The sequence below is a fragment of the Silurus aristotelis genome, assembly GCF_946808225.1.
Source record: "Silurus aristotelis genome assembly, chromosome: 7".
Taxonomy (NCBI): Eukaryota; Metazoa; Chordata; class Actinopteri; order Siluriformes; family Siluridae; genus Silurus; species Silurus aristotelis.
The window spans coordinates 22,621,799-22,645,396 of record NC_139580.1 but is presented as its reverse complement, the minus strand read 5'-3'; the positions used below and the strand labels follow the sequence as shown (position 1 = coordinate 22,645,396).

General features: G+C 39.5%; 2 protein-coding genes across 3 annotated transcripts in view; both read right to left on the bottom strand.

The window, feature by feature from the left end:
• Positions 1 to 23,598, bottom strand: part of urahb (urate (5-hydroxyiso-) hydrolase b) — a 464,718-nt gene that overhangs the window by 223,730 nt on the left and 217,390 nt on the right. The gene's annotated exons all lie outside the window — the stretch shown is intronic.
• The window catches only part of wwox (WW domain containing oxidoreductase), a 186,734-nt gene that overhangs the window by 31,046 nt on the left and 132,090 nt on the right, over positions 1 to 23,598 (bottom strand). The window contains exon 9 of one of the 2 annotated variants that reach the window (XM_083546447.1): positions 7,112 to 7,270. The exons of the other annotated variant lie outside the window; for it this stretch is intronic. Within the exon in view, the coding sequence (XP_083402573.1) occupies positions 7,127 to 7,270 (144 nt within the window). The 3' untranslated portion in view covers positions 7,112 to 7,126. Of the gene's footprint in view, positions 1 to 7,111; positions 7,271 to 23,598 lie in introns of those variants that run through there. 2 annotated transcript variants of the gene reach the window in all.

Below are 23,598 nucleotides of genomic sequence, written 5' to 3'. Positions count from 1 at the left end.
ACAGGTGAAGAAGCTGTGTATTACAGGTGAAGAAGCTGTGTATTACAGGTGAAGAAGCTGTGTATTACAGGTGAAGAAGCTGTGTATTACAGGTGAAGAAGCTGTGTATTACAGGTGAAGAAGCTGTGTATTACAGGTGAAGAAGCTGTGTATTACAGGTGAAGAAGCTGTGTATTACAGGTGAAGAAGCTGTGTATTACAGGTGAAGAAGCTGTGTATTACAGGTGAAGAAGCTGTGTATTACAGGTGAAGAAGCTGTGTATTACAGGTGAAAAAGCTGTGTATTACAGGTGAAGAAGCTGTGTATTACAGGTGAAGAAGCTGTGTATTACAGGTGAAGAAGCTGTGTATTACAGGTGAAGAAGCTGTGTATTACAGGTGAAGAAGCTGTGTATTACAGGTGAAGAAGCTGTGTATTACAGGTGAAGAAGCTGTGTATTACAGGTGAAGAAGCTGTGTATTACAGGTGAAGAAGCTGTGTATTACAGGTGAAGAAGCTGTGTATTACATGTGAAGAAGCTGTGTATTACAGGTGAAGAAGCTGTGTATTACATGTGAAGAAGCTGTGTATTACAGGTGAAGAAGCTGTGTATTACATGTGAAGAAGCTGTGTATTACAGGTGAAGAAGCTGTGTATTACATGTGAAGAAGCTGTGTATTACATGTGAAGAAGCTGTGTATTACAGGTGAAGAAGCTGTGTATTACATGTGAAGAAGCTGTGTATTACAGGTGAAGAAGCTGTGTATTACAGGTGAAGAAGCTGTGTATTACAGGTGAAGAAGCTGTGTATTACAGGTGAAGAAGCTGTGTATTACAGGTGAAGAAGCTGTGTATTACAGGTGAAGAAGCTGTGTATTACAGGTGAAGAAGCTGTGTATTACAGGTGAAAAAGCTGTGTATTACAGGTGAAGAAGCTGTGTATTACAGGTGAAGAAGCTGTGTATTACATGTGAAGAAGCTGTGTATTACAGGTGAAGAAGCTGTGTATTACATGTGAAGAAGCTGTGTATTACAGGTGAAGAAGCTGTGTATTACAGGTGAAGAAGCTGTGTATTACAGGTGAAGAAGCTGTGTATTACAGGTGAAGAAGCTGTGTATTACAGGTGAAAAAGCTGTGTATTACATGTGAAGAAGCTGTGTATTACAGGTGAAGAAGCTGTGTATTACATGTGAAGAAGCTGTGTATTACATGTGAAGAAGCTGTGTATTACAGGTGAAGAAGCTGTGTATTACATGTGAAGAAGCTGTGTCTTACATGTGAAGAAGCTGTGTATTACAGGTGAAGAAGCTGTGTATTACAGGTGAAGAAGCTGTGTATTACATGTGAAGAAGCTGTGTATTACAGGTGAAGAAGCTGTGTATTACAGGTGAAGAAGCTGTGTATTACAGGTGAAGAAGCTGTGTATTACAGGTGAAAAAGCTGTGTATTACAGGTGAAGAAGCTGTGTATTACAGGTGAAGAAGCTGTGTATTACATGTGAAGAAGCTGTGTATTACAGGTGAAGAAGCTGTGTATTACATGTGAAGAAGCTGTGTATTACAGGTGAAGAAGCTGTGTATTACATGTGAAGAAGCTGTGTATTACAGGTGAAGAAGCTGTGTACTTCAGCTCTCTTACACATGACACTCATGGCTTATTTTCTTTCAAAATGTCAGGTTGGATGTAGGAGGAACCCTTCGACTTACTAGTGAGACAGTACAGTGTGCATGTACTTAGTCCATAATGGAGAGCGAGTCATTAGTTTCTCAGATTTATCAGAATACAAATGCACAGATTTGTACTCTGATAAATTAAGTGTTTAAATGGTCCAAAGGTTTTACGGCTCCATTGAGCACATCAGCCTGCCACAGACACAGCATACTGCAGACTGGATTTATGAAAAGTGCAGACTGTATTATTATATACGCTCACCGTGGAACCACTTTATTAGGAACACCAGTACACTAATTGCTGATTCATGCAGTTATTCAATCAGCTAGTCATGCAGTAGAAGCGTAATGCATACAATCATACACATACAGAGTTCACTGAAACTGGACATTGTGCCCACTGTAGCTTTAGATTCAGGTTCTTGTTTGACAGGAGAAAAAAAAAACATCTGGGTCAGTCTGGGCAAACCCGTCTGGGCATTGTTCTCAGATGCATAGCTCTCCTGAGCAAGGCCTTTCGGACCACAGCATTTTCACTCACTGGAAGTTTTATGTTACATATCTAGAGACTGTTGCGTAACAGTGTACAACTATGCCATGGTCAAAACCACAGAGATCATGTTTTTCCCATTCTGATCTTTAATGTTAAAAGCTGTCTGTGGCTCTAGATGTTTATCCACGTGATTTTATGTGCTGAGCTGCTGCCACATGATTGGCTGACTGTATAATTGTAGGAATGATCAGTGATAGATGAAAGAATGGACAGTGAATGCAATATAATTTAGATACATATAATAAATACATATTGTATTGTTTTATATAAATTTTAATGTAATACAGTCGTCCCCCGTTTATCGCGGTAGTTACGTGTCAAATACGACCGCGAAAAACTAATTTCCGCGATAAATCACCCCAAAAATGCTTTTTTTTTTTATTTTATTTTTTTTATTATTGTTTAAGCCAGAAATCATCCTCTCACACTCTTTAAACACACACATAAAACATTATAGTGTGAATATAGTGAGAGGAATATTGTGTAAATTCGTAGAAATATCACATTTATAGTGAGTACTGTAGTACAGTACTGTAGCCTATGCATAGTTTCTCTGCTTGTTTATTGGTTGAACTGTCCTATGATGTCAAAAAAGGGGCAGAGTTAAAGATACACCTCACTGCATTCTCTATTTTCATTGACTAAATCTGGTGATGAAGAAATCCACATTTCTTATGATAAACTAAAATCGGGACCATTCGCAAAATAGTTATGTGCCAAATTGAAATGTGCGATAAAGTGGGGCCGCGATATTCGAACCGCGATAAATTGAGGGACGAGTGTACTTGCCTGTCTGTTTTATTTAGTTTTTGAAGTCTTTCGCCAAGTCTTTCACATTTCTATTTTAAGTCTAAGGAAAGGGGAAGATATGCTAAATAAAACAACACATTAGGCAATAAATACCTATAGTGTTGTTTTATTTAACATTTACCAAACTGAACTAGTGAAACAAACAACTGCTTTTAAAAATGTCATATTTAAATATATAAATGTTACTGTAGTACCGACACCTGAACACACCAACGAAATTTCATCACAAGGTGGAAACAAGCACCAGTGATGCAGAGCGATTAGCAAAAATTTGGCAAAAACTAAAAAGAACACAAAAACTAAATTAAGAAATGAAATTGTAAATTGAAAGAACTGAAAGCCTTCTATTCAAGCATTTTTCCCTTAGCTCCATTTCTTTGGTCTGCATTAAAACAGAGTTTTCATTATGCTCTTGGGAGATACACCACTTAAAAAGCACACTATTATCATTTCTCACACGCCAAACAGCTTGCACATTTTATGCTGACATAACTGCCCAAGTCTGTCATGCAGGAAAGTGGAAGGCCGGCCATCCTGAAGCAATGGGAGGAAAAAAGAACTTAAGTTTTCCAACCTCTCTCAATATATATATATATATATATATATATATATATATATATATATATATATATATATATATATATATATATATATATATATATATATAAAAGGTCAAATAAATAGCCACTTAAAATTACTGTCAAAAAAGAACTCATTCACTCAAATTAGGTTGCAGTCATTTAGCAGATATCTAATGTTAACTGAAATGTTTGACATATATGCATGTGTGTGTGTGTGTGTGTGTGTGTGTGTGTATTAGAGCAGAATGCATAGGTGTATATAAACTGATGGTGATGCGTCATGGCTTTCGAGCCGCTCCACTGATAAAAACACAAGCTGGATGAGTGATTAGGCACAAGTTGAACAAGTTGAGCTTAATAAACGAGCTAATATTAGTTTTCAAAGCACGGTATACATCTAATCAGTCAAATGGCCCTAACCAATCACACAGGGATCTTAAATGTGTACCTGTTTAAAACAATCTTCTCATCCTGCGTATCACCACATAAACATCTATCACAGTGACAGGGGTGCAGACTAAACCCCAGTATCATTCCAGTGGGGCTTCAGGCGCTCTGTCAGGCGAACAGTTGTCTTTAATTATGCCTGCAGATAAAGGCGGACATGGTCAGGCCGCGGAAGATTAACTGGAGGCCTAGTTGATCACATTTGCCTAATTTCTGGCATAAATCTTCAACACTGCAGCTTCACAGCCAGACCATTATCCTGAAATTGACATGCCATTTCCTCCTTTTTCCCTTAGGCTGGAAAGATGAGTGCAAAAACACTCGATGAAAGGCGTGAAAAAAAAAGAGGATAAAAACCAAAAACACACATATCAAGACAGGCAAGTATTAAATTAAGATTTATGATTTCCTAACAAATTAATGCTTTGTCTGTATCTGTTGTGTGTGTCTGTAATGTGAAACACCCTCATGCTAAAAGCTTGGGTGTGTCAGTCTTTTGAGATCGACTTAAAACTTCAAGATTAAAGATTTGTCCCCAAGAATTAAGCAGATGTGCAAATACTGTCAAAGTGTTGCTTGCAAGTCTAGCATGAAATGAAATGGAAAAGCAATTAGCTGAAATTTGCATTATGAACTAATTGGATCTGCGTTTAAACCAGCAGCAAGCGGAGTTCAACATTTTTAGAATTCAATCTGATTTAATTTCTTCTTTAATACTCCAGCATTAGCAGATCATATCATTTGCAAAAGTTGGATGTAATTTGTAAACACTGCTAACATAAAAAAAAAAAAGGGGGGGGGGGGGGGGGAATCTGTCTAGAGAATAGGACCTCAAATATTACAGCAGAAATCAGTGTTAAAGTTGAAGCAAACGTGTCTGAATGAAATATGCTAATCATAATATATCATTAGTGAAAAATATATACCCGTGCAATGCTTGGGTAAATAAAACCCATCATCCTCTGCTTCGGCCTTTATCAGGCTTTGGCGGTCGAGCTGACATTGCCACGTGAGCATGTTCATTAGAAAGTTGCTTGATCTATTACAACACACAATCTCGGTGTTCAACATAAACTTCACTTTGGTTTGACAGCTCTCACTTATACATTGTGATGAAGTTGTTGTGCCCTTTCAACCTTCAGCAGTTCCTGTGTTCTGGACCCATATTTCACACGGGCCCTTTTTTCTTACCACGCATTGCTGAGTGCTGAGAAAGCCGACCTCGCCGTCCCTGTTAGTTCTGCAGCCGGCCGCCCGTCGCAGAAACGCTTAAAAAAAAAAGCAGTCACTCTCACGCGGGAAGCATACTGTTCACAAGGCCGTAAAGGAAATATCTATGAACCGAGAGTCGGCCCTCACTGCTCTGGATTTCAATTAGACTGAGAATCGTTCAGACAGAGGATTACAAATGGGAATACGACACATGGGTTAATAAAACAACGAATGCCATAAAACAACAAATCCCTCCAAATAGAGCATGCAAATGCTGGGTTGGAGCAATCTGGCCCAGAGTGCATAATTTAGCAGAAAAGGTGCCAGAGAGGGAGAGAAAGGCCATGATTATGTGTACAAAACAAGAGGGACAAAACACTAGAGACAAGCATAATAACCAAACATGAGCTCTCACACCCTAATGATAGCACCAGGGAGGAGGAACAGTTGCTGCTGAACCAAGCAGAAAATTGCTGGTCATTTGTAAACAGGTAACGATGTGGACCAGGTGTGTGAGCATATGTAGCTGAGAGGAGGGGTTTCCTTGTGTGCTGAGAGTGTAAGTGTGTGTATAGAGGCCTGTCCAGCATGGTCCACTGTTGTGCTCATTAATGGTGCCAGTGCCCAGAGTTTCGAGTTAGATGACTTCATTTGCTAGTATACACGAACTGGTAAAGGAAGACAACTGCATGCACATTCTCTCTCTCTCTCTCTCTCCCCCTCCCTCCCTCCCTCCCTCCCTCCCTCCCTTTCTTTCACTATCTAATTGTTTTATTTATCTATATTAAAGCTCTGTCTATAGCAAATTCCTAACTCTTACATTACCCTTACAAATATTTTGAATCTTAAGACTCTTATTTTGGTTGTTTTAAGTTTTTTGTTTTGTAGTAGGGGTAAATAAAAAAAAGAACAAGACTGGGAACAAGAAAGCTTGTTGATGCCACTGGGACACTGAGCTGGGCAATTATGTCATTTCCTCGATATTATAAAATATACCTCACGAAAAATTACAATATATAAAATACCCAAAATGTGATCATAATATACAATATACCCCACATATGATTACAATATAGAGCATACCCCACATATCATTATCAAATATAAAATACCTGACATATGATCATAATATACATTATAATATACCTCAGGTATAATCACAATATAGAGTATATATATATATATATATATATATATATATATATATATATATATATATATATATATTTATATATATATATATATATATATCACATGATTATAATACAGACTGTGCCCAATATATAATATTACATTAATAATATTACAATATAATTATAATATATAAAATACCCCACATATGATTATATTTAATATACCCCATGTATGGTTACAATATAGAATATAACCCAGTAATTATTATCTCACATATGATTATAATTACAGACTGTACCCCACATATTATTACCCTATAAAACACAGAATGTCTGGTTCGCTGATTGTTACTCTGAACAGCGGCTTGTCGGTTAAAAAGAGATAATTGTACTTCATGAAGCTCTGTTCATTTTCTTGTGACAAAAAAAAATTCAATAGTGTACTCTCTCTCTCTTACACACACCATCTTTGGATCCTTGGGCTAGACATCACTACTTCAGACACAAGTTTAATTGGCTTAATCCTTAAAACAGCACCCAATTTTAAGGACTTTACCAGAATAGGAGCTTAACCGGCTGCTATGAAAAACATTCACTGCTTTTTCAGTTAATTTGCTTTTTCCTCAGCTTGGCTAATTAATGTGGAATATAAGGAGAGTGTAGAGAAATGCACTTTTTTACCCCCCAAGCTTCAAACACTTGACCAAAACATTGGGATGGTTTGATCCGAGGGTTGAGACTATGTGTGTGAGGAACTGTGTTGAAATAAAAATAAATCAAAAATGCACAAGTGTGTGGTGTTTACTTTTTGCCAAACAATAAAGTGTCTGGGTGAGTTTTTGTGATTGGTGAACATGTACAAAGAGAAAGATGGACATCTTACCTGCGTATTTAAGAAGAAAACACGATGTCCAGCAGCATGGAAAAACAAAAACACAGAAAGAGTATCATTAGATAATTGTTTTCCAAACCAAACAAAGAAGCCATGTGTGCCTTAGAGCTTTATGTGTATCATTTGATTCACTCATACGAGTCAGTGACAAACACATTTAGATTGCATTTAGTGTGTTGGCAAAAAGGTGAAAGTCACCAGACGTCTCTTTGTCCCACACAAAGGCAGAGGAGAGAGGGCAAAACCAGTGGTTGTCCTTGTACTATATTCCTCAGAGGCCACGTTCACATCTGTCTAATTTATCTTCTCGTTTCCTTTTTCCCACCCTCTCTGCCTTCCTCACAACATAAAAGGTAGACTAGGCTGTACTGAAAATATTTAGAAGCTCTATTTATGTAGCACACTTAGATATCATGCTTATGTGTTTACATAATATGAAGACATCCTAAAAAAACCCCACTCAAATTTTTCACTACAGGAAAACACCTTCACCCCTCCAGAGGAAAGGAAGACCACCGTGCACATCACATGAAAGGGGTCGTCCCTCTATCTGTGGTCGGGTCAAAAAAGTGTCCCGTTGTTGGGGGGGTGGAGGGGTCATGGATGGTGCTGGGAATGGAAGAGGGCTGGGGGTGGAGGCATCTGTGTTTGAGCCGGGATGCAGCTGATGGGGCTACAGGATTCTGGTCCACAGAGAGAGGAACAGACCCTTACCTCCTGATTACCCATTTATCACTGCCGCCAGCTCTGCTGAACCATAATTACTCTTCCCCCTATCCCACTCCCACTGTCACATCCACCAGCACGTAGAAGAGAGGAGAGAACGGCACAGAGGAAGGGGAGGGAAGTGATGAAGAACAGAGAGATGGCGCGAGGTGGACTCTTGTACATGGATTTAAACAAAGCCGGGAAAGAGAGACGGTAAAACACGGGGAAAATGAGAATGCTATAAAGGCAGCAAGAGTCTGAAAATACTTCTACTAGTAAGAAGCGGAATGAAAAACATGGCCAGAAATGAGAGACGTAAATAAAGGAAAAGGAACAAAAAGAAAGAACAGTGTAGAAACAAGACACATGGGAGGAACGGCACAATAAGGACAGGGAAATCAAAGAAGAAGAGTGCATAAGACAAGAAATTTGCTGGTGCCGCTTGAGAACATGTTCCAGGGAGATGAAAGTTAAGAAAGCAGGCAGCAGAAATCTCCGCCTCACAGAATCGTTCTCTCTGTCTAATGCATGTTCCTATCTGCGTCTGCTGCTGGGGAACAGAATGAGGAGCGAGAGCTCCTGACTGTTATTACACACCAGCCTCCAAGCAGATTCATTACCTTCATCACGTTACAAGATTAAAACAGCGTTGGTACACATAAAGTCTTACTATCACATCTCAACAAACGAACACTACACTTTCCTGTGTTCATCTACCTGTGTAGCAAAGACAAACCATGTTTAAAGCTGTAGATCTCTCAAACAAATACGGTCAAGATCCAGTTACATACTATTTATTGCCTACAACACTCCAGGATCAAGAGGTAACAAGCAAGAATAAGGAAACCTTTAATGCTTAACCATTAGTTATTATTAAATGTCAACAAATGAGACAGTTTAAAGTGGTTATGTTTGTATGACACTTCAATTAAAATAGTTCACAAATGCATTGTATTGCAGATTGTATTGTATTTCGCCCGACAAAAACAATAAAAGTCTGGGAAATGTTCCCCTTTTTAATCTAATGTCTTGTAGCTAGTCCTCAGTCTCATAAGTTTCCCTTCAGCTCTATAATGTGCTTATAAATGGATAAACTGCAGAACAGAAGATCTGCTATGGAAGATGTACTGGTTCATGTTTAGAAAACTATAGTTCAGAACTGGTGAACCATTTGTTAGATGTTTATATAATTCTAAGGCATAACATTATTTTTGACAGAAAGGAAGTTTATAAATTTTACAGTAATGAATAAAACTTAAACACCGAATTTTATTAATGCAGGTAGTCGTCGACTTATGACCACGATTGGGACCAACAGACCGGTCGTAACACGATTTGGTCATAAGTAGAGTAGGCTATATGTACAGTACTGTGAAATTATGCTGGAAGCTGGTAAAAAAAAATAACGTACGCCGCAGCTAGCGATTGTGGTCGTAAAGTCGAATGGACGTACGTTGCATAGGTCGTAAGTCGACGACTACCTGTAATTATAATGCAAAAAAAAAAAAAAAAAAAAAAAACTGGGAATGTTTCAACATCCTGAACAGTAACAATTTTCTCCTTACAACTAACTCACACAAAACATACTGTACTTAAATTCTTTGGCACAGTGTTGATTCACCATCCCACCATAAGAAATACAAAACATCCCATTTGTATAATATTTGAAAAAAATATTGATTTATTGGGTTGAGGTCAGAAATCTACAGCAGGCCACTCAAGATCTTCCACTCCAAACCATGTAAACTATATCTTCATGGTGCTGGCGTTGTGCACAGACCATTGTCATGCTGAAATAAATTTGGGTGTTCTAGACGCTATCGCATCCAACGATATTCTATATAGTTGTGTGTCTCCAACATTCTGGTAGAAGTTTGGAAAAGCACCACATATGGCTTAAAAAGTTAAAAATGTTAATTTATCTATGTGACATTGCAATAGATCTGAGTGACTTCGATTTTTCAACTAAATAATGGAATTTGTTGTCATGTTAAAAAATATTTGAGGTTTTATTTTTTTTATTTGGTTTTAGGAAAGTGAACTATGTACATAAGTGCAGCTCAAAAGCTTGATTATAACTTCCTTTCTCCTAAAAACACATGTCGAGACTCTGGTCCTAATAACACTTTACAGCAACTACTAATGGAGAAAATTTTTCGTTGAATATTTGTATTATTCAGAAACCTTTATAATTAGCAGTCTTACAGTAGGGGGATAAAAGACATACACAATAACTGAAGCCATAAGAAAACTTCTGGAAGGACAACAAACAAGCTAACATATCCGCTCACACTCACACACACACACACACACACACACACACACACACAGACGCTGTCTCTCATTAGGCTGTTCTGCACTCAGTGGGACGGCAGTGGGTCGAAAGGCAGGGTGGCACTGAGCCGGTTTTCCACAGGCAGTCACTCCCTGAGCCATTCCTACAACACACACACACACACACACACACACACACACACACACACACACACACACACACACACACACACACACACACACACACACAGACACCTGTCTCCACTACCTTCACATCCAAACTTCTGCACCCAGCCAATAACGTTCAACGTTTGAAGGAAAGAAGGTCACCCTGACAGCCTCAACCCCTGCACTCTCTGCATCATCACACACAAGCAGTCAGACCCAATCCAGTTCTTGCCATATCCTGAGCATTCAGAAACAGCTGCAAGAACGGTTGAAAGGAAACGGTTTCGCTCTCCCAGGATATTTCATGTAAAAGTAGAAGCAGCAAGATTAGACAGTGTATTTGTACACAGACAAGAACAAGCCCTGTTACAAGAAGAGGGGACAAGCAGGAAGAGTGCATGAAAACGAGGAAGACAATGAGGTAGTAACAAATACTCCATTGTAAGTGGCCGGGCTTTGATTTATGTAAGGCATGGCTGGCAGGGGGAAGATAATGCCGTTTGAAATGGTTCATTTCAGAAATCTATTCTGAAGCCCTCCGTTTTCCACCTCTCACCTGCTACTGACTACACCCCCCCAACACACACACACCATGTGCACCGACACATACACACACACAGATCCATAGCAGGTAATGATTGTGATATGCAAAATGAGGCAGAGGGAAAAAAAAAGCGAGAGATAGAGCAGACAGAGACGGAAGGAGAACAAGAACAAGTGTGTGTGAGAGAGCAACATCAAACAAGGGAACTTGTATAAACAAAAAGCAGAGGAATAATCAACAAACACTCAATTCCCCACCGTCCTTTGGTGCGTGCACACAGCCTACAGCCTTCCAGCTCAGAGGCTCCATTAATAACACAGTGAGCCCTGCAACCCAGGCCATTAAAGCTGCCCAGACGGAGCGAGAGAGCACACAAGGAGGAGGAGGAGGTGGAGGAGGAGAGGAGGAAGTAGAGAGGGGGGGGAAAGAAAAGACAAGTAAAACATGAGTTCATCATAGAAATAATTCCAATATCCATTATGGACCTAAAACACGGGTGGGTCTTTGTACGGTGGGGGCTGGGGGCAGGTGCTGAAATTAGTTTAGTCCATTGAGAGTTGATGTTATGGCAGCCAATGAGATTCCCATGCACAACACAGTCCCTCTATGAAATAATAATGTGCGGAAAAACAAACCACGTAATAATTTCCTCCGGTTTTCTACTTAGAGACGATGCATCTCTGTTGAGTGGGGTCAACTAACCCGGACTGTTACAGGCTTCAGAACACCAACCAACCGCGTAGAACATTGTTGTGCATGCACAAAAGTTTGCGGACGCCTCACCAATAGAGATATATGTTATTTTTGAACATCCCATGCCACATTTGGTCCCCATTTGCTGTTCTAATAACCTGCAGTCTTCTGGGAAGATTGCCACTAGACTTGAGTGTGGTCATGGAGATTAGTGCTTATTCAGACACAAGGTTTATCAAAATGTATAGTTGTCAGGTGAGGAGGCCTGGGGTGCAGTCAGCATTCCACTACATCTCAAAGGCGTTCAATACGATTGAGGTCAGAGCTCTATAGCAGACCATTCCATCCCATGTAAAGCATATCTTCATGGATTTGGCTTTGCGCACAGGGGACTTTGGAGCGGAAGGTCATGAGTTCAAATCCCAGCACCACCAAGCTGCCCTTAACTCCTCAGTTGTAAAAAGAAATGCTGTAAATGTGAGGCTGAAACAAGTTTCAGTCTTTTAGTTCAAGTGAAGGGAAAATTTGGTGCTACCACATTTAAAGACATCCCATACAACTGTGGATGAAAACAGATTGTGGAAGAACCACATATATCTGGAAAAGGCAGGTGTACCAATACTTTTGTCCATATAGTGTATTGTAATATAACAAACTCATTTTTTCCTTATCTGTTGAAGCACAGTACATCGAACGGTCTTAGAAGCACGATGCATCCAAGTTTCATTACAGCACTACTCAAACTATTTTCTCACTTTCTCACTCTTCTCTGAAAATCTTGAACATAAATGTTCTTCATAGCCTCCTGCCAAAACAAGGTCTTGAATTAATGATCATATCAGCTATCTTCCCTGTCATGCTAAAATCTGTAAAAAATTGTATTCTTGCTGAAATAATAGTGAAAGTAAAGTAATAATGCATCTGCAACCCTACTGAAGAAATATTCATATACATAACATATTATCTAATATAATCTTAATAGCAATATGTAGAGAAAATCTTTCAATTCACTCACATTGGATTATTTCCTTACACAGCATGTGCTCCGCTGATTCGTATGTAGATTTCGGTAGGTATCAAAAGATCTCAGATGAGCTGAACCGATCGAGGATTAGACGCGTACTTCGCACGCTGCACTTAATTACTGCGTTCTGGCTGATGCTTCGGCGTTAAGGCGTAATTCTAAGTTAAGTTCAGGACATGCTTGAAGGCAGGATGTCTGCCTCGGTTAGAACAGCAGAGCCAGACAGAATCCTTGCTGCTGCTTAGATCCAGCCTGTGGAGACCAGTAGACACGATGTCTACAGCCACACAGATTAGTGTGTGTGTGTGTGTGTGTGTGTGTGTCACTAAGGCAAAAAGCGAGAGCAGACTGGAGACAGCGTGCAGTTTATGTGATGCTGCAGTGACGGGGTCAGGACATAGCCCTAGTCACCTGGGATGGAATGATGAACAGCAGCACAAGTCAGGCTCTCTTGAGAGAAGCTTCATATTCTCACTCCAACAGCATGAAGGCAATCTCTGCACTCTGTGCAGCTGGAGAATGTCTTTTACTGTAAGTACCATTTCTGCCAGGTCATATACTAACCAGTCAGTCATGACTACATTATTCAATGCTGTGTGGAAGCAGTGATATCCGTGCAGTGAGCAGTCAGACACACTCTCTTACATCAATATGAACCTCTGATCCTATTCAAAGGTGCATCTGAGATTCTGGGCAATCAAGTAGAAGGTTTAATTCGCTTCAATTAAGGAGCACTGGATTTCGATCCGGATCCATTATGAGCAAGCATGAGACAGGAGTTGCAAAAACTGTATGTTCCCACTAGCAAAGCACATTAAGTTGATCTCATTTTAGGCGTCTACTGTTGCGTATGGTTTTCACTTCGCTCACTCTGGTGTTTAGCTCATCCAAAGACATTTGCGCTTATTTGCATGTTCTAAAATGCATTTCAACTCACCATAGTTGTAAACAGTAGATTTTTTAATTAATGTAGCCTTGCCGTCAGGTCAAAACCTTCAACCCTCTTACACCTCTCCTCAAAAATCTCAGAAGATCTGGAGATTCTGGAATGATCCCCTGCTCCTTGAGCACAGATGGTTGTGGAGTTTGCAGCTTGGCATCTTATGATGTTCTAAACAATAGAACAAAGCCTTAACCACTGATCCATCAATTAAATAAATGTTTGGATTTGAGTTTTACAATAAAAAAATCTAGTTTGCTTAGAATGCGGTTTGTTCTCGCTTGATATTGTTACCGAAATGAAGGAGACAATATGAAGGAATGTCCGAATAAGCACTGTGAGAGACTGGATAGTGGAATTTCCAATGTTGGATGGAAAACTTAAGCTTTTCTTTCCCAGGCTTTTGACCACGACATTGATGCGAACCACCTGACTCTCCATAGGGAGCGAGCCGTCACAGACAACAGGGCGGAGTGAGATTCAGTGCTCTGTAGTCAGTGATGGAGTAAAAATTGTCTAGTAGGTACAGCACAGCACTGAGGCTGCACCTGAGTCCTCCCTGTTCTGTTCTTCAGAGCTGAGTAGGCACAGGAGAGACTATCCCAGGCCTAATTACCGCTGCTTAATTAGTGTGGGGGCGAAAGCTCGATGGGGCACCTGCAGTCTTACTTCATATGCTGACAGGGAGGAACAAGTGTTAATGTTCTGTATTTATGATAATACTCCCAAAGAGTGTGTGTGTATGTGTGTGGGGGTTAACACCTGAGAAAGCTTCCCTAACCACTCCAGATGAACAGAAGGCAGAGAAACGGTAACTGAGGATAATTACATAAGTGCTGCAATAAGACAAGTAAATTCTACAAGAATTAGAGATATAACACTGAAACACTGGCCGGTGAATTGGAACAGGGATGAAAGTGATCTTCCTTTTCCCCCCCTCTCTCAAAAAGTAGTCACAAATATCAAACATAATTTTGCTGGTAAGCAGGTGGAGAGCAAAGCGCTCTTCCTTTGCCTTATTGTTGTTGTTGTTTTTATATTCTTCTGTTGAGAATTTTTTTTTTTTCCCTTCGTGTGTCCTCTTGTTCCAGAAAATTAATGTCTGTGTGCAGAATATAATCCATCAAAAGCTGAAAGCTGAGGACATTCAAAAATGATAGCAGGAAAGATTAAGTCTCTCCTTATGAGAGCACACACAAACACACACACAAGAACAAAAACACACAAATATTCATATAGACATATAGGCTTTAAGGTGGCTGAAGGAGCCTGTCGTTGAGAGGCCAAGTTTGAACATCACCCTTGAACATCCTTCAAACTTCTTCATTTAACCTAAAATAACGACATTTACTTGTCACTTTAAAACAGGTTATGAGTTCCTTTGGATTCGAATAAAATTCCTTCATTTTTCATGCTTCATCAGAATTTATAACTAACGCAGATGTTACCTGGGCTGTGCATATGTACTCTTTTATACAATGGCGGCCCGTCCATTTAACCTCAGAAAATGCAAACTGTGTGTTTTTGTAAAGTCTGCAGCGATGAAAAGTTCATGAAAAAGCTTAACAATTGTTCAGAACTGTTTTAGTGGACTCATGATGTCCAGCTTTTCTTGAAAAGTCCATCCTGAAAATGTCCTTGTAAATATATGTGCAACCAAACCAATTTCTTCGCCTCTGTCAGCCATTGTGGGATGGAAAAAAAGAAAAAAGCTATTAGATCCACACGAATATATTTAAGCTTGTGCAGTTTGCTACAAATGCAGGGTGCGAGCTCTGACTAATGCAATCTCTGACCATCCAAGATTAAAGAAGAGAAGGACCACCTGGCTTGTTATCAGTGCTCAGTTCAAAAAGCCGCTTCTCAGATCCTATGGGAGTGCATTAGTGCTTGTGGAATGGGCAGCTAGCACATTTGGAAAGGCTCAATTGATGCTACAGTTACAGCACCAAATGCTTGCACAAATGCTTGCACATATTCATAGACAGGATTCTGATCAGGCCTTGCTGGCCATGACGGCCTGCCACTGCTTTTATACCAGAACCTTCATCAAAGGTGTAAACACTGACCTTCATACTTAAATATGCTTCATTTAAACTATGAGGTGAAGTAATGTAATATGCAGAGAGAAATGAATACTAAAAAAGTGCATATCTGTCCCCTTTGGAAGGTCCGTCTCCAGGGGAATCACCCAAGTCCAATGTAATCACACACAGCGGGTCAATACGGAATCAGGCACGGTGCAAACCATCGGTGCAAAGTCCTCACACATTAATGCCATGCATTAATTATTGACACTAAATTTAATTTGAAAGGCAAACATACACCTATACACTGATCAGCCTTTTAATAATCCATACAAGCAGCATGAGGCTTAATCATATTGCTATTGATTAATATACAGCAACTAAGAGCAGTCAAGCATACAGTATGACCCATAAACATATCACCTTCATATCACCAAAGCACAAGGTTAAGAGCGGAAGGGGAAAGAGGCCGTAGCAGGGCTGAACATCAGCGCAAAGCTGCGAGCTTGATCAGCATGCCGAGGGAAAGAGAGCGTAACTGGGGGAGTATTTGCCTCAAGGTGAGTGAATGAAAATCAAAATGAAATAAGGAAAGTGAAAGACATTAAGAAAAGGGTCAAACTCTATCTTACATTATATCTGCTTCGTCAAACTACTCTTCCATCGGTGTACTGATCTAATGTGAAAAAGAGGGACAAATCTCTAAAGTATGTCCAATTGTGAAAGCAGGCAGAGATAGAAAAAGGAAGGGGGGGGGGGGAGCTCCAGGGCTGGAGAACATCTTTAACACTTAGCAGTGACTGGATCAGAAATAGTTTGCCACTCGCCGCTGGCAGTTATGAGTGAAAGCCACCAATCTGCGAGCGTGAGAGAGTGAGCACCGTCTCTGCACCTTGATTTATGAAAAGAATTAAATATGTACGGCTGACAGCCAGAAAGATCACTGTAGAGGTTTTATTCTAATTTACTTGTCCTCTTTGCAAATCCTACCTCACCTGTGGCATGTCAATGTGGGTTATTTATTTATTTATTTATTTTAAACAGGCACACAAAAGTGTACTAATGAAGAGTAGCCATGGAAAGAAGCACTAACTCAGTATATACTGTATATAATTTTTAATGCAGACAGTACAATGTTTATTGTATTGGGTTGTTGCTGCAATACCGCAGTTTAATATCACCGTTTCTGCTTCCCGGCTACGCTGCGAGTCCCACACACCGTGTTAAAGCTACGATCTTCACAGCCTTTTAATAAATGCTTCCGAACATCACCAGAGCCCTGCCTTCGATGCACCACATTATCTGGAGAAACTCTCTTTAACGAATCGGATTATGAAAACCTCATATTAAAAGCTTCTCATGTAACAAAGGACTCAAAGGCCCCCTTCCAGCTCTTTCACCTCCTGTCTGAGGTTTCAATGAAAGCCACAATATCATTGAGCGAGGCCCACCTCGCTAGCCGCTAAGGCAAAGGGTTGCGGCTGTAATCTAATAGATATTGTATTGCTTACAGCAGTACATGCATAGGGAGTGGCGCTCTTTTCAATGGGACCTAAATGGGAGATGAATAGAGTCAGGCATTCTGAAGGACGCCTAAACTTAATTTGAGTGAGTTAAAAGGTTGGAGATGGTATTGAGCGGCTTGGACGGAGCCTGGGCGTTACCACGGCCGTTTCACTGCCATTTCAATGGGCTCTTTCCCTCTTAAAGGCCTCCTTGCCAGGCCCATCTCATTTTCTTTAAAAGCCCATGCACCACCTTAAAGCATTATTAAAACAGTGTGAGAGAGCAAGAGGTTAGCCTGGAGAGAACAGGACACGGTGACACATGGACAGTCACTTACGCTACACTGCGGTACAGTGCAGTTCTCGGCAATCTATGGCAGGTATAGATAATGAGAATGGTGATAATGGAGGCAATTGCTTTGAATCAATGCGGCTTTTAAACAGAATGCATTGTTTTGGGATATATTACATTCTCCTGTCAGGCTCTTCAAGGCCCTTCAGTGGAGCACAGGCCATGTAGTATCAGTGTATTCCATATTCTCTAAAGCAGGAATGCTGGACCAGTGTGTCAACAATGTGTAACATCATCAGAGGACAAATCCTACATGAACATTTCTGTCAAAATAGCAAATGCACGTGTTTGTGTGTATCTTTTCTGTTTTACCAGAAACACTTATCTAAATAATGGAAGAAACACCAAAGCAAACGGGAAGGAATGAGATCATTAAGCACAAACACCACAGAGGGGACATGTGGCAGAATGAAAATACTAAAGAGTAAGACCTAAGTAGCAGAGGCTGTAAATTTTAATTCACCAGAATATCTTACACACTCCGTGCAATTTAAATTAAGATGAAGTATGCTCTTCCTCTCCTCTTAACTCATATCTTTCCTTCCTATCAGCTTGGTCAGTGGCATCAAAATCAGACCTTCCCCTCTCTCTGATTCTCTTTGATAAAAGAAGAAACGGCGCTAATCTCTGCATGCCAACTCTCGCACTTTCATGTATTATTTACTGATGGCTTTTTTTAAAAGATCACTGAAGCGCTTGTACTAACATTTGAGGAGCAAACCAGAGGTATGTCTTTTTGAGCATGGCGGGAGTTCGGATTTGGAAGATTCAGTGGTGTGCTGTGGTGTTACGCAAGTCCACTGCTTCTCCTCTTGGCACTTACAGCAGAATGCAGCTAGTTTTTAGATGTCAGCACCTGAGGATGCTACAGTGGGCAGGCAGAGAAAGTCATAATGAGATCTTAGTCATAATGAGATTGATCAGAAACAGCCACTTTGCATGCAGCGCAGCCTCAGACACGGCTCTTAGAAAACTCACACTTTTTAATAGATTGCGTAATGAATAGTATATTAGTCTCATTGTAGGATAAATCATACGCCAAAATACACCCTAGACGAGACGGTCATGTGACTCGGAATATGAAAAAATCGACAAGTATCGTTCTCGGCTTCCTCAAATCTGCAGATAAATGTAGAACTTAATGGCGTACATGATAATTTATTAGTGGGTTTAAAATATTCATAAATATCGAATTAATCATTTATAACACATCTTTAAATTAACGGGTGTCCTTGAAGTTCTGCTTACAATGAATTGCCTCCATGGACCGAGTCCCCTGTGGCAATTTTATATGTGCTACTAACACATTTTTGTTCAAATATTTTGTACATATTTGAGAGGAAATAGCATAACGCCTTTAACCAGACGACTGGGCTGACGTCCGATGTCCGAAATGCACATTCGAGTTTGGTAAACTATATATGAGGCAGTCAAAGCCCTAAGGTTAAATGAACTAAGGTTAATAGCTCCATCACTGAAATGCTAAGTATATTTATATATTTTACTCTGTTATTGTAATTTAGTACATTTTATAAGCATCCATACTTTATCATAGTATTTTTATTTTGGAAAACTTTACTACATTTAAATGTGCGATCTTACTTTGTCACTGCACTACCTTTCAGAAAAAACAACTTTTCAGTTTCTCACTACTTTAAAATGAATACATACAGTAAGTTATGCTCATTGAGAACCTGGTGCAAAACCCCAACTGTTCTCCCGAGAGTTTTCACAGAGCAAGGATTCTGTCAGTGTTTGTGTCTGTAGCAACAGAAAACTCTCTCCTTCAAAAGGTTTGACGTGCAGAATTTTATATGCACCTAATATTCTGTGTTTCTAAAATTTCCAGAATTTGGGGAATTTTGGAAATTTTCCAAGTTGGAAACTTACCAGAAATGTATGGGAATGTATGGGAATTTTGGGAAATGTATATAAACTGTATCATATACAAACATAAATATAAACATTAACATGCATGCAAACTAATACAGATTTTTTTTGAATGACATTTTTGATTTTCATTGTTAGTATACTTTTTGTATGGCCTTAATAGCCCTGTAAGTGTGCGGTGTGCATGTGATTGATGAATGTGCAGGGTAGAAATTCAAATGAAAATACTTCAAACCTAGTTGTTTTAACCAAGATTATATATATATATTTATATATATATATATATATATATATATATATATATATATATATATATATATATATATATATTTCCCAATTATATTTTCTGAAAATTCCTGGAATTTTGCAACCCTAGCTTTGACCCCAGTTTCCTGCCATAGCTGGGATATGTAAAGACTGTGCTGTAATGTACATATGACAAGTAAAAAGCGCTTTTACCTTTTACATTAACACCAATGAGATTATAATGAATGAATACTGTATGTGGTGTCACCCAGCTGAGGATGGCTTCCCTTTTGTGTCTGGTTCCCTTAAATTAGCTTATTAGGGATAAATGTATGAATTTAAACATATAATTCTCCATTCATTTCTGTAAAGCTGCTTTGTAATAAGGTCAATTAAAAGCTCAATAGAAAACAAATTGAATTGAATCGAAAAAAAAAATCCTTAAATAGTACTCAAGTCAGTAGAATTGCTTCTGATAATTGAACTACATTTAAAAGCAAGCACTTTTGATCTTTTACTTGTGTAGAAATGTAAATAAAGCTCTTTACCTACTGTATAAACTAACATAACTTGCAGTATCTCACTGTCACTGGAGTAATATTCAAGCAGGCGATTCCCGCAGATATGGAAATAGTGTTCTTCGTTCCACCACTGGCAAAATGTTATAGATAATAAATAAGATTTGTCCCAATTTGATTATAGTGATTATAGGGGCAAAATATACAGTAGCACAAGTACATGCCAATTTGTTACAGTGCTTTATTACACTTTATTATCACTGTAATGGTATTCTTTTAAGTCCAGATAAATCATAAATATTTTAGATGAGTTTAACTAAAAAAAAAAAAAAACATTTTAATATACAAAGCAAAATGAATTTAACCCCAGAAGACAATTAAAAGACAGTATGTGCAAATTTCAAATCATGTTTTAAGATTATTTCAAGATCTGATCAAAATAAAGCAGTTTTCTGCCAAAAGTCTACACTTCAGACCCCAAATGTCTGAGATAGTGGAGACAGATGAGTATCTCTGGCCTAATTTATCAGTTTTAAACGCTTCAAAGGAAGCAAGATAACGATCTGCAAATTAGGCAAACCAAAACCCTTGGAGATATCTGCATTTCACAGCTCAACATCCAACCTGCGGAAGCGTGTACAGGTAAGCCATTAGCTAGCCGAGTGAACTAGACTAGCTAGGCAAATCTTCTAATGTTTTACCGTATGAAAACTTTATATTAAACTTTGAGACGTTTATCAGCTACTACCACGGGATTTTTGGTGTATGTGTATATTTCACTGATCGTAGTTTGCTGTGAAGGTGGCGTTCTGTTCTCTATTGGGTTCGCGCTCCTCCTTACGGAAACAATGAACAATGTTGAAGCTGCGCTACACTCTGCTCAGTCGCTCTCATGTTTTCCCGGTGTGCCACAAATTTAATGCCTATCGGAATGTTCCTGCCCCTCTTGGTCTCTTCAGACCAAGGCTACATCTCCCTATTAGTTTTACTAGATCTTAGTGCTGCGTTCGACACTATAGATCATGATCTTCTCCTTGATCGCTTACAGAATTACATCGGTATTCAGGGACAGGCATTAAGCTGGTTTAAATCCTACCTGTCCAATCGTTACCATTTCGCAGATTTAAATGGAGAGCTATCCAGGATAATGCTAGTAAATTATGGCATGCCACAAGGGTCAGTTCTAGGACCCCTGCTTTTCACAATATACATGCTTCCATTAGGAAATATTATTAGAAGGCATGGAATTAGCTTCCATTGTTATGCTGATGATACCCAGCTATATACAGTGAGGAAAATAAGTATTTGAACACCCTGCTATTTTGCAAGTTCTCCCACTTAGAAATCATGGAGGAGTCTGAAATTGTCATCGTAGGTGCATGTCCACTGTGAGAGACATAATCTAAAAAAATAAATCCCGAAATCACAATAAATGATTTTTAAACTATTTATTTGTATGATACAGCTGCAAATAAGTATTTGAACACCTGAGAAAGTCAATGTTAATATTGATACAGTAGCCTTTGTTTGCAATTACAGAGGTCAAACGTTTCCTGTAGTTTTTCACCAGGTTTGCACACACTGCAGGAGGGATTTTGGCCCACTCCTCCACACAGATCTTCTCTAGATCAGTCAGGTTTCTGGCCTGTTGCTAAGAAACACGGAGTTTGAGCTCCCTCCAAAGATTCTCTATTGGGTTTAGGTCTGGAGACTAGCTAGACCACGCCAGAACCTTGATATGCTTCTTACAGAGCCACTCCTTGGTTATCCTGGCTGTGTGCTTTGAGTCATTGTCATGTTGGAAGACCCAGCCTCGACCCATCTTCAATGCTCTAACTGAGGGAAGGAGGTTGTTCCCCAAAATCTCGCAATACGTCGCCCCGGTCATCCTCTCCTTAATACAGTGCAGTCGCCCTGTCCCATGTGCAAAAAAACACCCCTAAAGCATGATGCTACCACCCCCATGCTTCACAGTAGGGATGGTGTTCTTGGGAAGGTACTCATCATTCTTCTTCCTCCAAACACGTTTAGTTGAATTCTGACCCAAAAGTTCTATTTTGGTCTCATCTGACCACATGACTTTCTCCCATGACTCCTCCGGATCATCCAAATGGTCATTGGCAAACTTAAGACGTGCCTGGACATATGCTGGTTTAAGCAGGGGAACCTTCCGTGCCATGCATGATTTCAAACCATGACGTCTTAGTGTATTACCAACAGTAACCTAGGAAACGGTGGTCCCAGCTCTTTTCAGGTCATTGACCAGCTCCTCCTGTGTAGTTCTGGGCTGATTTCTCACCTTCCTTAGGATCATTGAGACCCTACGAGGTGAGATATTGCATAGAGCCCCAGTCCGAGGGAGCTTGACAGTCATGTTTAGCTTCTTCCATTTTCTAATTATTGCTCTAACAGTGGACCTTTTTTCACCAAGCTGCTTGGCAATTTTCCCGTAGCCCTTTCCAGCCTTGTGGAGGTGTACAATTTTGTCTCTAGTGTCTTTGGACAGCTCTTTGGTCTTGGCCATGTTAGTAGTTGGATTCTTACTGATTGTATGGGGTGGACAGGTGTCTTTATGCAGCTAACGACCTCAAACAGGTGAATCTAATTTAGGATAATAAATGTAGTGGAGGTGGACATTTTAAAGGCGGACTAACAGGTCTTTGAGGGTCAGAATTCTAGCTGATAGACCGGTGTTCAAATACTTATTTGCAGCTGTATCATACAAATAAATAGTTTAAAAATCATATATTGTGATTTCTGGATTTTTTTTTTTCGATTATGTCTCTCACAGTGGACATGCACCTACGATGAAAATTTCAGACCCCTCCATGATTTCTAAGTGGGAGAACTTGCAAAATAGCAGGGTGTTCAAATACTTATTTTCCTCACTGTATTTCATCCAAACCAGGCGATACAGCTCAATTAGCTCGCATAACTGAGTGTGTTGAAGAAATAAGAGATTGGATGACCCATAACTTTCTGCTATTAAATTCTGATAAAACGGAGATTTTGCTCATCGGCCCAAAAAATAGTACACAGAAGCTCCAGCATCTCAGCCTGCATTTAGACGGTTGTTCTGTAACTACTAGTTCAACGGTAAAAGACCTGGGAGTTATTTTAGACAGCAACTTATCTTTCAAAAATCACATCAATCAAGTTACAAAAACAGCCTTCTTTCACCTTAGAAATATTTCTAAGCTAAGAAATATGTTATCTATATCTGATGCAGAGAAGCTCGTCCATGCGTTTATGACCTCTAGAATAGACTACTGTAATGCATTACTAGGTGGATGTCCTGCATCATTAATAAACAAGCTTCAGTTAGTTCAGAATGCCGCAGCAAGAGTTCTTACTAGGTCAAGAAAATACGATCATATAACCCCAATCTTATCGTCCCTACATTGGCTTCCTGTTAAGTTTCGAATAGACT